This window comes from Anopheles coustani, chromosome 2 (genome assembly GCF_943734705.1).
Source record: "Anopheles coustani chromosome 2, idAnoCousDA_361_x.2, whole genome shotgun sequence".
Taxonomy (NCBI): domain Eukaryota; kingdom Metazoa; phylum Arthropoda; class Insecta; order Diptera; family Culicidae; genus Anopheles; species Anopheles coustani.
Genome location: NC_071289.1, coordinates 5,727,687 through 5,740,568, shown reverse-complemented (window position 1 = coordinate 5,740,568; position 12,882 = coordinate 5,727,687). Strand labels below are relative to the sequence as shown.

Below are 12,882 nucleotides of genomic sequence, written 5' to 3'. Positions count from 1 at the left end.
TGCAAGGAAGCCCACAAAAAGATTACACCAACACTTGGAATAACATAGCAAATATCCTCCAAAGAATGCTTCACGAAGTTGATCGCCATGTTTAACTTTGAAGACACAAGCGAGCCAAAACCTTGAACAATATAAACAAGCGGCGGTTTTCGCCAATATAATTAAGGCACCTGTTTTCACGCACGCAATTCGGCAACTTCGTGTTCCATGGCATTCCATTCCACGAACGCAGACCTTTGAAGAACTTCTCCGTTTTTTCCCTTTTGCCTTTTCAACGGTTTCCTACGAAAATCCCACGATTGAACTTGGGCTACTTTTCCTCTTTCGTGAGCTCCGTTTGCCCGTCAATCATCGATGTAGCCTCCGGCGCAAAGGTCGAACCTTGGAAAGAGGTAGCGAACCCCAACCCACGCTGCCTTTGGCCCCATCGTCTGGCAAGTGTTCTACCGTTCTCACGTCGGCAACAGTTTCGTTCGGTAAAAACTTCCACTTGAAACCAACCCATTCGTCGCTATCGACACGTACAACTCTGCACGCTGCAATTTATTAAAATATAAAGCATTTCCCCACTCAAAAATGGTCTAATTACCTCAACCCGTTATTGTATGAGGGCTTCCGTTAGGAAGGTGAATGCTACCCGAACAACTAAACCGGTTGGCTGATGGTTTCTGTGGTTCGTTCGGGACCAATACGCTTCCAAAGTCCGGTCGGTCGAGCACGTTCCGGCAAACCGTTTGCTGTTTGAAAATTGTATTTAATTGCTTTCGGGTCCTTGTCCGTGCGGTTCGGAGTAAAACGATGCGGAAGCTGCATCAATGTACACAGAGCGCAGCATGCGTTGTTGCTGCATCAGATGAATAAAGGAATTATTGGATCAAGTGTGCAATGCTTACCGGGAAATAGTTTCAACAGTGAATGGTGAAAGGACGCCCAACACACAAAACATTCATCAAGCAATTGGGAATTTAAATCTATTCTAGTTGCAGAAACTAATATTTAATTTAAAATATCCACTCTTCAAAGGTACCAAACGCTCACAGCCACTGTCCGGCTTTGAATTGGCATCTGTTTCTAATGTGAAACATTCCAAATCGGAGAGCACACCACCACCACCAGCTGTTGAAACTGAGGACATCTCTCAAACGAAGGCCAGCTCGTCTGTTGGCGACAGATAGGAACCATTCTAGTGGCTCGGTTCAGATGCACACGGTTGCTTTTAATAGTTTCAACACGTTGTGCCATTTGCATCGTACTTCCGTTTGGTCTGGTGGCCAACTGAACTCCATCCGTTTGTTTGATACACAAGGTGGTGGGCTAGATATGCGCTTTTGCAATTAAATACCGTCCTATGAGGACGAAGCAGCAACGAACGAAATGGTAACCCTTGGATAACATTTTAATAAAGTATCTCAAATGTTACGTTGTCCACGTCGTGGCGCAAAGTGTCCAAATACCATTGTAACCAAATCTGATAAAACTGTTACTACTGCAGCGTTATTGGGTTTTTCGCTCCGGACCAAACTTTCCCAAAATCCAACCGAAACAATAGTCGCTAATCCTTTCAAACTCCTTTCACCTCCCGCTTCAGTCGACACTTATTCGGATTGCCCCGAGTAAACAAACGAAACGCAGAAATAATAGACACGGCGGCGACATCGGACCAGCGTGGTGTGAAATCGAAATAGCTCGACACGGTGTCGCAAAGTGTCTGCATTAATCGCCTTAGGACCGAAAGCGAGCATCCGAAACCGCAAAACCGCGAACCTCCGCGCAAACCTCGGGCCTCGATGTTCGAGCTTCAGCTGCGCAGGGGGCCCGGTGAATGGGTTGGTGAATTTTGTGATCGGATAAAAACCGACCAACACCAGGAACCTCCCGGCCGCTCCCGGGGAAGGCTTGTCGGTCGCGCACGAACTTTGAGTATACGGGACGAAGTGGTAGTTTCGTTGCAGGACGCCAACGTTCTGTGCTCCTCCCCGAAGCAAGTTCTGAGTTTTTCGTGAAAGCTTGTTGTTTCTGCCTGTATCAACATTGAATCAAATCCGCCCGTGTTTGCAAACACCGGCATAGGCTATTGTTTTGAAATACTGCACTGCCATGAAGGTACTCCGGCACTTTTATACCTTGCAACGACGATACAAGATGAAAACAGGATGGACGGGAAATGTGGGCCACCGAAGGTAGGAGAGATCTCCGGTTTGCCAAACCTTTCCCATCTCGATGCAATGAACTTTAATCTTTATCGAATTGGCGCATAGGCAACGTTATTTTTATCCTAAGTCAACCAGCAATAATCGACACCTTTCGACGTGAATCGAACACGAGAATAAATTTTTGCAAGCTCAGGAAACTATTTGCAAAGGATCGCGTTGGACGAGAAGTTTGGCCCTAAAATACCTTTCATTCGAAATTTGAACAAACAGAGCTACTTTCCCTGAGGATAATATTTAATCCTTGCACGTTATATGGTTCCGAAAAAATGAGTTCTGATATGATTGATTTTAATATCTCAACTAAATTGAATGTCAAAATTCGTTTTCTAACCCTCCGAGGGATGTTTGAATACGTGCGGGTCGTATTTGAAAAGGATTTTATTACACATTTCCCTCCACAGCCACAAACGCCAAAGGAAATAAGGACACGATAAACTTTACTACCTTGCGATAAAGTGAATCCCTGCAAATCTCCTACTCTTCGTTTGCGTTTTTTTTATGTGTGTGTGTGTGTGTGTGTGTACAGCGGCACATTCCAGCCACATTCCCTGCGTTCGTTAGATCGATAGCCGACGCCTTTTTTCTGCCCCTGAGCTTGACAGCCCACCAGTCGAGGCCAAGACGGACGTAACCTTCGTCCTGATTGCTTCAAGTCAAGCATCAATTGACGCCCGGATGTCAACTCGTAGGTGTGGCCGTGTCCGTTTTACGACGGTCGAACCCTTGACCTCGAATGTTATCTAGACTGTACGTGTGTGTGTGTGTGTGTGTGTGTGACTGTTTTTTTCGGAACTCCGCACCGGTTCGATTCAGCTCCTTGACAGCTTCACTAACAATTCGCTCCCGTTTCCGTTTTTCCAGGTACTTCTTACGCCACCGGACGAAGGACCTCGCGTGAAGGGCCAACGGATACGATTGCAGGACATCATCGATGGCGAGTACGCGCCGAAGAAGCTGAACGGAAGCTGGATTGGGCGTAAGTGCTGCTTATGTGTGCTCCCTGTCCATCAATCCACCCCTTTCATTCTCCCCCTCTCTGACCTCCTGCGGGTTGGGTTCAATTTCCAAGATCGGTCCATAATCTGCTTAACTGCTTCTGCTTCCTTCCCGCCGATTCGTTCCTCCTCCGATGCCAGCCGACGAATTCCTGTACCAAAACCACTGGGGAGAAATAAGTTTACTCAGCATGAATAATCTCTCGGAACGGGTGCTGATGTCCAACACGACGCTGGTAAGTGAAGTCAACGAGAAGCCCGGGAGCGGTCCTTAATCCTGCCTCCCACGATCGATGATTGGCCCGATGGCTTTTTCCCGCCCACTCTCCCCCCCGGCGGTGGTAATACTTTCGCAGTGAGCATATTTAATATAATGTCCTTATCTTTTATGTGGAATTAAATAGCAGCTTTTTATTACGTTCAAATAGCGTTCTCAAGCGGTGTTGAAGCAGTCGTTAAGCAAAGGCATTTCCGAGCGGAAAACGTTAAAATTCCGGGATCAATAACTCTTCAGAAGTGTTCACATAAATCCTCCATTTAAAATTAGAACAGGGCTTATCGTTCTCGTGTAATTATCATAAAATGAGGCTTATACTTTGATCGTTCCTCTGTTTTTAAATACACCAACATCGTCAGAGAATGATAAAGGATTCAAGGCGCAAGATTTTTTTATTGCACCCACGTACAGCCCGTTGAAGGCTCAATTCCCAGGAAAGCACGTTAACCAGCCAGCCTAAGCTTGAAGCTTCAAACCATGACATGCGCTTACGATAGCGAGCGTTTCGCGAACACTTTTGGCAGGTGGAAAGAAACGTCTTATCCCTCACGCAGGAAAAACTCCCCCGGGGCGAAAATCATCGCCTTAATCTAATCATCCAAAATCTGATTTTCCCTGCGCTGGTGATGGAAAATTTGACATTCTCCTTCAAACCATCCCCCACCATCGCTTGCTTCGGTTTCAATTTTCCACGCAACGAAAATTTTTCCCAGCTGCACGTGGGTTCAAAAAGGGAGCCGAGCGTTGGAGAGCAGCTGAGGTAATTAATCGTGCCCCAAATCCAAATCCGATCTGTGATTGTGTGCGAGTTGAGTGCCGCGACAACGCGTACCGAAGCCAAAAGAAGAATACTTCAGCACGGGAAAGCTAACCCAGGCGGAAAGGATCCTTTAAAAAGCTCACGATCCAAAGCGGATCCCATTCCGCCGTGCCGTTTCCGTGACGCAACGAGCGGTCTAATTAAATTAGAACACTTTAAAAACGGACCATCTTCGGGTTGCGATCGCCAGCATTGGGAAAAGGGGCGAAAAATGTTACCGAATTCGCTGGCGCCCGCCGCCTGAAAGCTAATTGGAACGCTGAAATCAACCCGAGGACATTCCCTCGTTCGAGTTTAATGTTGTTTGCGTGGCTCAACTCTCTTGGCACAGGAGTGGGTTAGGCGAAACAGCTCCGGGGTTTTTTTTTCGGGTGTGCCAGCGATCATCACCTTCCGTGGTTCCCTTTTTCCCAATTATTCATCGACGCCCCCCCGAAAATCGTGGCGTGGTGTTTTTCCTCCGTTTGTTATGCGCCTTGCATGCTAATGGGTTGCTGCTTCATTCTGCCACGCCAGGCGCAACGATGGGGGGAGGTGGAGGCTGCGTGGGCGTACGTCCACCCGATCCCAAGGGGTCGCCCTTTTGCCCCGGTGTGGGGTTGGGTTGAAATCTCAATCCAATTTTCTAAAGTGCACCCCCTACAGCGCGGCTCCAAACTGCGTCAAGCTATCGCCCGCGGCGTCGAACAAACAAGTGTCGAAAAGGAAACCACCAAAAATTGGCCGCTCCGTACTACTTGGCGCATGATAGAGATCAGCGAAGAATCGAGCAATATTAAGCAAAGTGTTAAAAGTTGTTGTTTTTTACCTCGAGCCTTCTGAAGGGTTGCGCCTTGGGAGTCGTGAGCCTGAGAGTGCGAGGAGTTTATACTTTATGCGCGAACTTTCAATATCAACTACCTCCCGGCCGAAAGTGTATCCATCTCGCCGTAACCGTATGTCAAAGAGCCGCGAGGTTGTTCACGGCCAAACAGGGTTCCTAAGGGGTGGTTTCTGGGCCTGAAGGAAATTGAACTTCCCTTTGGCGCAGCCTTCATGATGAAGTACGGTGTCGAGTACATTTCCTTCGCAAACTTTCCCAATTACTTGCCTTTTTTCCGCCACCCTGAGCGGGAAAGCCGTAAGTCATCGAACGCCGAACTTTGGCAACGATCCTCCCGGTCGGTGGCCGGTCGCCAACCCGTGCACTTCCGCTGTCGTGGAAAACATAAAGAAAATCAACCGCAAGCGTACGAAAGTGTATTGTTTATCATACCGGGGACGAGGTTGGTTTCGGGAGCATTATACTTATGGAATGATGATGTACCAAGCGAACGGTGTGTTTTTCCCGACGCTGGGGTTTGGAAAAGTTCGGCCACAAACCAGCTGTCGTTGCGCTCGTTTCGTGCGTTGTTTTGTGCCTTTCTTTTATGTTACTATTTTGCAGCGATTTTGGCACGCCATTTAGGGAACAAACTGCATTGGAAGAAAGTTTACTAACTAATAAAAGCTTGAAGCCGGTGTGAGGTAAGATTTTTAAAGATTTTTAACAACATTTCCCAAAGGAAATAAATCTTATCCTACATCTAGTGACGCAACGTAAAAAACTCTTAAGAAAAGCATGTAGAAATAAGTCATAACCATTCTAAAAGTCGTGTTTCATTTTGTGCTTATTTAATCATATTTCATCTTTGAGTTTATTCTTATAAAAAAATACGAAATGTATTATAGGTGGTAGTTTTCTGTAATACGTTTTGATTGAAACTTCATCCTGAAATAGTTTTTATGACTAGAAAAGAGCATATGAAGGAGGGCATCTTCCTAAGCTTAGAATTTCATAAAATGAATGCTTCAAAAATAATTTCAAGGTATTTAATGTCTTAAGAAAACTGAAAAAAGACAATGTTTGTAAACGAACTATCGACAAAAAACAATCATCAATTGTGGGGACGGTCCGGAAACAACAACAATTAGACCTTATCCTGATCGATTCATTCTATTATTCACAGAAAACGCTCGCCCCAGTGAAGTTCTCCATATCAGCCGACCGGAGGTTCCTTTTGCTGGCCCAGAACGAGAAGAAGCTATTCCGCCATTCGTACCTCGCTCAGTACAGCGTTTACGATATCACCACAAGGTAAGAAGGCACACTCCTGCTCCAACTCCAAAAACTACTCCAACCATCCCCATCAAAGCAGACCCACAGCAAGGGATGAAATATCGATCGTCAAACACTCAATTGATCCACGAACCGCGTGCGAACGGATGTTTGCCCCGTTTCCGAAACATAAATCCTTATCCCGGACCCGAACTTCCGCCATCACGATAAAGCAGCGAAACACAAAGCCAACCTCGCGGGCGGTGGGAGAGGGAACCGATGGACCAACGCCCTCCCCCCGGGAAGATGGGAAAGATTTTAATGGATGTTTGGTTTTCGGTGGGTTGAAAAATTAACGGGCGAGGATGAAAGAGCGCGAATGTAGCTCGAGATGGTCACTGCCCCGCCTGACGGGCTTTTAATGGGCCATTAAACCGGATGCCCCCGAAAAACTGACAGCTGCCACTAGTGACCTTTTCGATGCTACCGCTTTTCGATGACCACATCGACGACGTCGATCCACTCGTCGATCCGTGAACCATAAAAGAAACAAAGCATAGAAAAGGGAAACCTCATCCCGGTAGGGATCAATTTGTGTGGCGTTTGACGTGATGTGACATTCGGGTGTGCCCGGTTCGGGATGGTCTGCCATCCTGTCCATCCGATAATGTGCTACTCTATCTCCCACCGGACTAAAGTTTATCCTTCTTTGATGCGAATGAATGCAGTTCCCGTTTGATCGTAAACGGACCGCGTGGCGTGTTGGCTTCCGGTCAAACCGCTACGTCGATTTCCTCCTATGGAGACACGATGTCGTACGAAATTGATTGCGTTAACAGTGGGTGATAATTTTCAATCACTATATGAGCAAGCGGAGTCCAAAGGCGAGCGTTGTTAAATCTCAACATAAAAAAAATAAAATAAATAAAAAAATAAATAAATAGTTAAATCAAAAACAAATGTTGCCTACATTCAGGCCTTTAGGAATGCAAGGAAGAAAAGGATTCATGAAAATGAAATTTGGAACTAGGCCGGATGAATAAGCCGAATGAACTATTTTGACAGAAGAATTAAACAGTAGCAAACTGGAGCTCAAGGTGTAAGGTTTCCTTACTTCACGAAGATCATCCCAAAATTCACACATTTGGCCCTTCGAAACGGGTTTTCAACGATTTGAAACCGTGGACTGTATATCCATAGGTCACTGGTTATTTCTTCTGTCAAAATAGTTCATTCGGCTTAGTTCCTTAATTCCTTTTTCATGAATCCTTTTCTTTCTTGCATTCCTAAACGCCTGAATGTAGGCAACTGCTTAGATTATTTTTCCAACACGATCCTTTTGAATGTTATTATTCAATTATACTAGAACTAGTTTTGAACGTTTCATAAACTTAACAAACGCTTGAAACAAATCGATATTTTCACTATGCACACCTCACCTTCCTTTCATCTTCCGTAAGCCGCAAGAAAACACCTATTCCAACATCAAACCCCATGATCAAAGTCTCGCTCCGTAAGTGCCGGTGGTCAATTACGATGCAATTACCATACTTCCCACCACAAACAACCGTAGACCGAGACGGCACATCAACACACATACGCATACACAAACACGCCATGGTACTGAAATTGGTCCGTCAGCAGCTTCATCATCGTCGTCGCGGACACCAGTTCTAATACGCGCGGTTTCGATCGCTTTCCTCGTGCTTGTTTCCCCCCTCCATCTGTTCCCTTTTCAGCGAAACGACCCCGCTGGCTATTCGGCCGAAGGAAGAGGAATGGCCGTTCCTGCTGCACGCCGAGTTCACTCCCAAAGGGCAAGCCATCGTGTTGGTGTACAAGTACGATATCTACTACAAGCCGTCGGCCCAGGCACCGCAGACGTACCGGCTGACGAAGAACGCCATTCCCGGGATTGTCCACAACGGTGTGCCCGATTGGCTGTACGAAGGTGAGCTAGGACACCATTCCCATGCCCACGCTTGGCAAAGCGAAGGCCCATAACATGGTTTGTGCCAATTAGCGCCGTTTGAAATCGTCATCGTTAGGGGTTTTGTTTCACACTTTTCACAACCAAGTGATTTATCCTCGGCCGTACATAATCACAATCTTTCAAAGTGGAATACATTGCAGAACTGCCACTCTCTCTCTCTCACACACTAATTACTCCTTTCATGAATTGTTCAAGGTCCACCCACCCACCGTGTTATGCACTCGAACGCACAATTGCACGGTTCGTAATTCACTTACTCTCTTACTCTTTCCCTTTTAACAACGCAGAGGAAATCCTACACACCAACAAGGCCATCTGGCTTTCCAACGATGGCCACCTGATGCTCTACACCACCTTCAACGACACGCTCGTCCAGGAGCAACAGTTCGCCTGGTACGGCACGCCGACCGGTGACATCAATCTCTACCCAGAAATCCGCTCGCTTCGGTAAGTTCCAGTTCACCCTACAAACATTTTTCCCTCCCCCCACTCCTTTGTAAATGGCATGAGGGGAAAAGAAAATAAAAACGAACAGCAGATAATCCACACGCCCAACCAACCACCCGTTATTAATTGCACCGGGGTGGAAAACGGGGGGGTCAATGGAAAATTGCCACCATTGAAGAAGGATACGCGTTGAGTGGTTGAGTTTTTTCCTTCCACCCGCTAATCGCTTCACTCGTGGCCGAAAGGGAGCTTTTCGATGGAAACACACACACCCACAGATACACAAATCGATGTTCGACTGCCCTAGCCAATTGGGGTGCCTTTTCCTTCCCAACCGAACGCTTTCCGCCAACTACGATCGTTTGGCATTGAAGTCACGTGCAGGTGGTTCCGGTTGCCATGGTGAAGTGGCAACGTTTCTTGAATCAATCGTGTATGGGTTCTGGTGGAATACGAATTTGCTTCAATTTTCTCCCACCACTACCACCCCGTCCCAGCCTGGCCGCCGGCTGCGTCAATCATCATCCCGAACATTATCGACTCATTCACATGATTAAGCGGAGCATGTGTAAAGATTATCTTATCGGTTGTCGGCTAAACTAGGTGGTAAACATCTTATCCTGGGGCGCATTTTCAACACGACGAAGACCACTCATCTGTTTGGACGTCATTTTCACGAGGACGGACATTAATTGATTCACAAAAAAGTGCACTACTCGTCGTCCAATGACGGTTATTGCAGGGTGGAAGGTTTTAGTCCAATGTATTACCCTTATATCCTACTTTCGTTTCGTCCAACAAATATCTTTTTCTTATGTCACTTTTGTGGGACACATTCTTTCCTTTGCTGAGCTCCAACAACCAGGAACCCATTGAATGTCACCAGTGGAATTTAATTTGGTTGATGATCGGTAAAAGCGATGCTTCACGCAGATATTTTTAATATACGTTTTTCCGGCCGACGGCCATGACAGATGAGATCTAATAAGGGCGAGCTGGAACGAAACATGGCTACACGGTGGTTTTTGTATCTTTGTCAACTTTCTTCCTTTAGTTTATATCAGTTCCTAGTGGGTGGAAGCTTTATTTTACTTTAACTAAACTGTAAGAAATGTCAAATTTCAACATCATCTATTTATGTATTTCGAAAATATATGTATTTCGTTTGGTCACAAGCCTTTCATTTATATTTTGGTGACTATTTCGATATCTCTATGACTATCAAACTCTTCTGGTAAACTGTCGTGAGCCTTAAACTAATAGTTTTCTTCTCTTGTTCGTCATTAACACCGACAGAAAAAAAACCAGCATTTGATTTCTGGTGTCGCATCTTCCCCCTTATTGCAAATGGTTTTCGTTTTTCAATCTCTCCGGCGGGTGGAAAAATTACACAATAAAAGCAAAAATAAACTGTGTCCAATATTGGCGAGGCCACATTCCTCGTCTTTCTCTTCGATTGTGTAATATCATGTCGGAATTGTTCCATTCTGTCCCTGCCACGCTTCACAGGCGAAAGCGATCGTAGCGAACGCCCTTCTCTTTTATGTTTGGCACATTACGTTTTCGTTTATCTTTTGCACCGCCAAACTGATGATTCCATTACCTCGGGGCCTCGGGAAATGGTCTGGCCTGAAGCATCCTCTAGGTTGGCTCATTTTTTTTCTTCTTTTCTTCCGCCGCCAGACAAGCTCGAGGGCAGACATTCCTTCCCGTACACCGTGTACGGTGATGGTGTACGTACATCTCCGGCCGTCATCCGGTACAAATCCGGATGCCACCATTTGTTACATTCGCGCCACTTTCTTTTCCTCCCGGGTTTCTTTTTTCCACCCCCAACCCCCGCAGGGTGGGTGGTTTTCTTTAGCGAGCTTTTCATCAACGACTCACTCCTTCCCGAGTACTTATCCTCCGAGTTTTTTTTGGGGTTGGCGGTTTTATGTTTTGCTCTTACCTTTCCACCGGCATAAAAGCGTCAGACATTGAAGGACGTACCATTTTTCACACATTCCCTAAACCCTCCAGGGACGCAACCTTTAGGAATGATTCGCTTCCTGCCAACCGGAGGCAGTGATTATATTTCGTTGTGCATCGAGTCCACACGCTCGAAGCGTGTTTACTTTGCCCGTCAAAGGCAAAGGAAAATCAAAGCGAAAGCCTGGATAAAGGAAAAAACAACTTTACATATTGCCTGGAAGCTTCCCTTTTAACGGCTTTCATTTCTTTTTCATTCTAGCCTTTTTTCTCCTGCATCGATATATCTCTAAACACTGTACCATGTTATATCCATCCTCTCGAAGCTTTGGTGTATTTTTTTTTGTGTGTTTTTCGCTCCATCATCTCCGGCACGAAGATCATCACCGTTGGCAGCGGCGTCATCTTTGCGCTTTGTCTGCTTTCATAACACCAACCCACCCAAAGTGGCCGTGGAGTTGGTGCCGATCCGAGCGACTCAAAAAAGGATTCTATTCCCGCTCGATGCCGGGGAACCATCCAGGATCCACACAATTGATTCGCCCGATCGTCCGTTGCCCATCTTTCCTCCCTCCCTTTTTTGTGCCAAACGACGCCATTAGAGCATGAAACAGACGCCACAAATGACGTCGTTTACCGATGCTTATGATTTCCTCTCCGCTTGACGGGGTTTTGGCACGAACTTGCACATTTTCCTCTTGTCCATTTTTTTTGTTATGTGTCCAACTCTTCCCGTGAGGAAGTGTTAAACGGGGGGGACAAAAGATGACAAAAGATGCTCCCAATGCATGCTCAAGGAGGGAAACGGTGTTGTCAAAATGGGAAAGGTGTAGAAAAAGGGTTTGATTTAACTAATCACATTTTCGAACATAAAGTTACGAACAAATGACTATTTAAAAAATTTCAACATGTCCTTCTCTTGGCAGAAATGAAAGAATTTAATAAACCAGCTATAACATTTTCACATTGGGACACTCTAAACGGTCATAAAATCGCAAGATTGTCGTTTTTTTATGTTTCAACCTTCTGCATTTTCCAACTGTTATCCCCTTTGAAAGATAACATAAAAAAAGGCAAACACCTACAAAACCGGATGAGTGTGGTCTTTAATTTTACGTTTTATTTAATGCAATTTAAGGCAATCCGGTGGGCGGGAAAGCGTTCAGCTATTTCTGTACTTCCGCTTGTTTCCATTCTTTACATTTTTTACTTTCTTTCTTTCCTTACCCACCGCTCTGTTGCCTTTCATTTTCTTCCACCCGAGCGCGTTTCCCGTTTTTCACCATCCCATTTTGATTGCTCCTTCTCGCTTTCAATCGGCTTTCACTGGATGCGACGTTTGGTTCCGTAATCTCACGATGGTTGCGCGGGGGCTCGGAAAGAATATGGTTGACTTTCCGTTTTCACTGTTCAATTCGAAACATCCCCAAGCATACGGAGAAAACATTGAACATTCCTTTCCCAATTCGGTTGGGTGTGTTTTTTCTTATTATGTTTTTTCGAAACAGGAAAAAAACACACATCAACCCATTCGGAAGACAGGAAACACAGACAACCGGGACAAGGCAAGCATATTTTTAGTGGAAAATCCAGTACACCCCGGCCGCTTAACCGTGTGCGTTTGTTATCCCTTTTTATTTTACCGCCACGACGACGGCTTTTTCCCTCCCCCCCGTTCCAAAGGGGGAGAGGGAATCCGTGAAGAAATGCGCCTCCATGTTCGCATGATTTAGGATGCCTTTCGGCAACACGGCCCAAGCAAACATGGATACACTTGAGAGCATCCGTTGTGGTACGCACTCAGACCAGATACTCCCCCTCGCGAGGCTTTGTTCCCGGGTCGATTGTTCGATTCGACACGTCAACCCTTGGTTACCTCCTCAAGAATGACGTATGTGAGTGAATTATTTAGAATATGCTCCGGAATGGGATATCCATAAATAACACAAATGAAAAATGACCATCCGTGTACGGGTTTTTTGTTCTTACCTCTTGTGTTTCCCTTTCCCTTCCCAAGGATACGCGAGCGAAAGGTTCTGCGTAAACGATCTAAGCGATTTAGCTTTGACAAATCGTGCACAAAGCAAAT

The 12,882-nt window shown here is 45.8% G+C and overlaps 1 protein-coding gene across 1 annotated transcript in view; it reads left to right on the top strand.

Moving 5' to 3' along the window:
* The window catches only part of LOC131263614 (dipeptidyl aminopeptidase-like protein 6), a 44,813-nt gene that overhangs the window by 20,605 nt on the left and 11,326 nt on the right, over window positions 1-12,882 (top strand). The window contains exons 3-7 of the mRNA XM_058265844.1: window positions 3,075-3,189; window positions 3,350-3,444; window positions 6,294-6,421; window positions 8,122-8,333; window positions 8,663-8,822. Of these exons, the coding sequence (XP_058121827.1) occupies window positions 3,075-3,189; window positions 3,350-3,444; window positions 6,294-6,421; window positions 8,122-8,333; window positions 8,663-8,822 (710 nt within the window). The remainder of the gene's footprint in view (window positions 1-3,074; window positions 3,190-3,349; window positions 3,445-6,293; window positions 6,422-8,121; window positions 8,334-8,662; window positions 8,823-12,882) is intronic.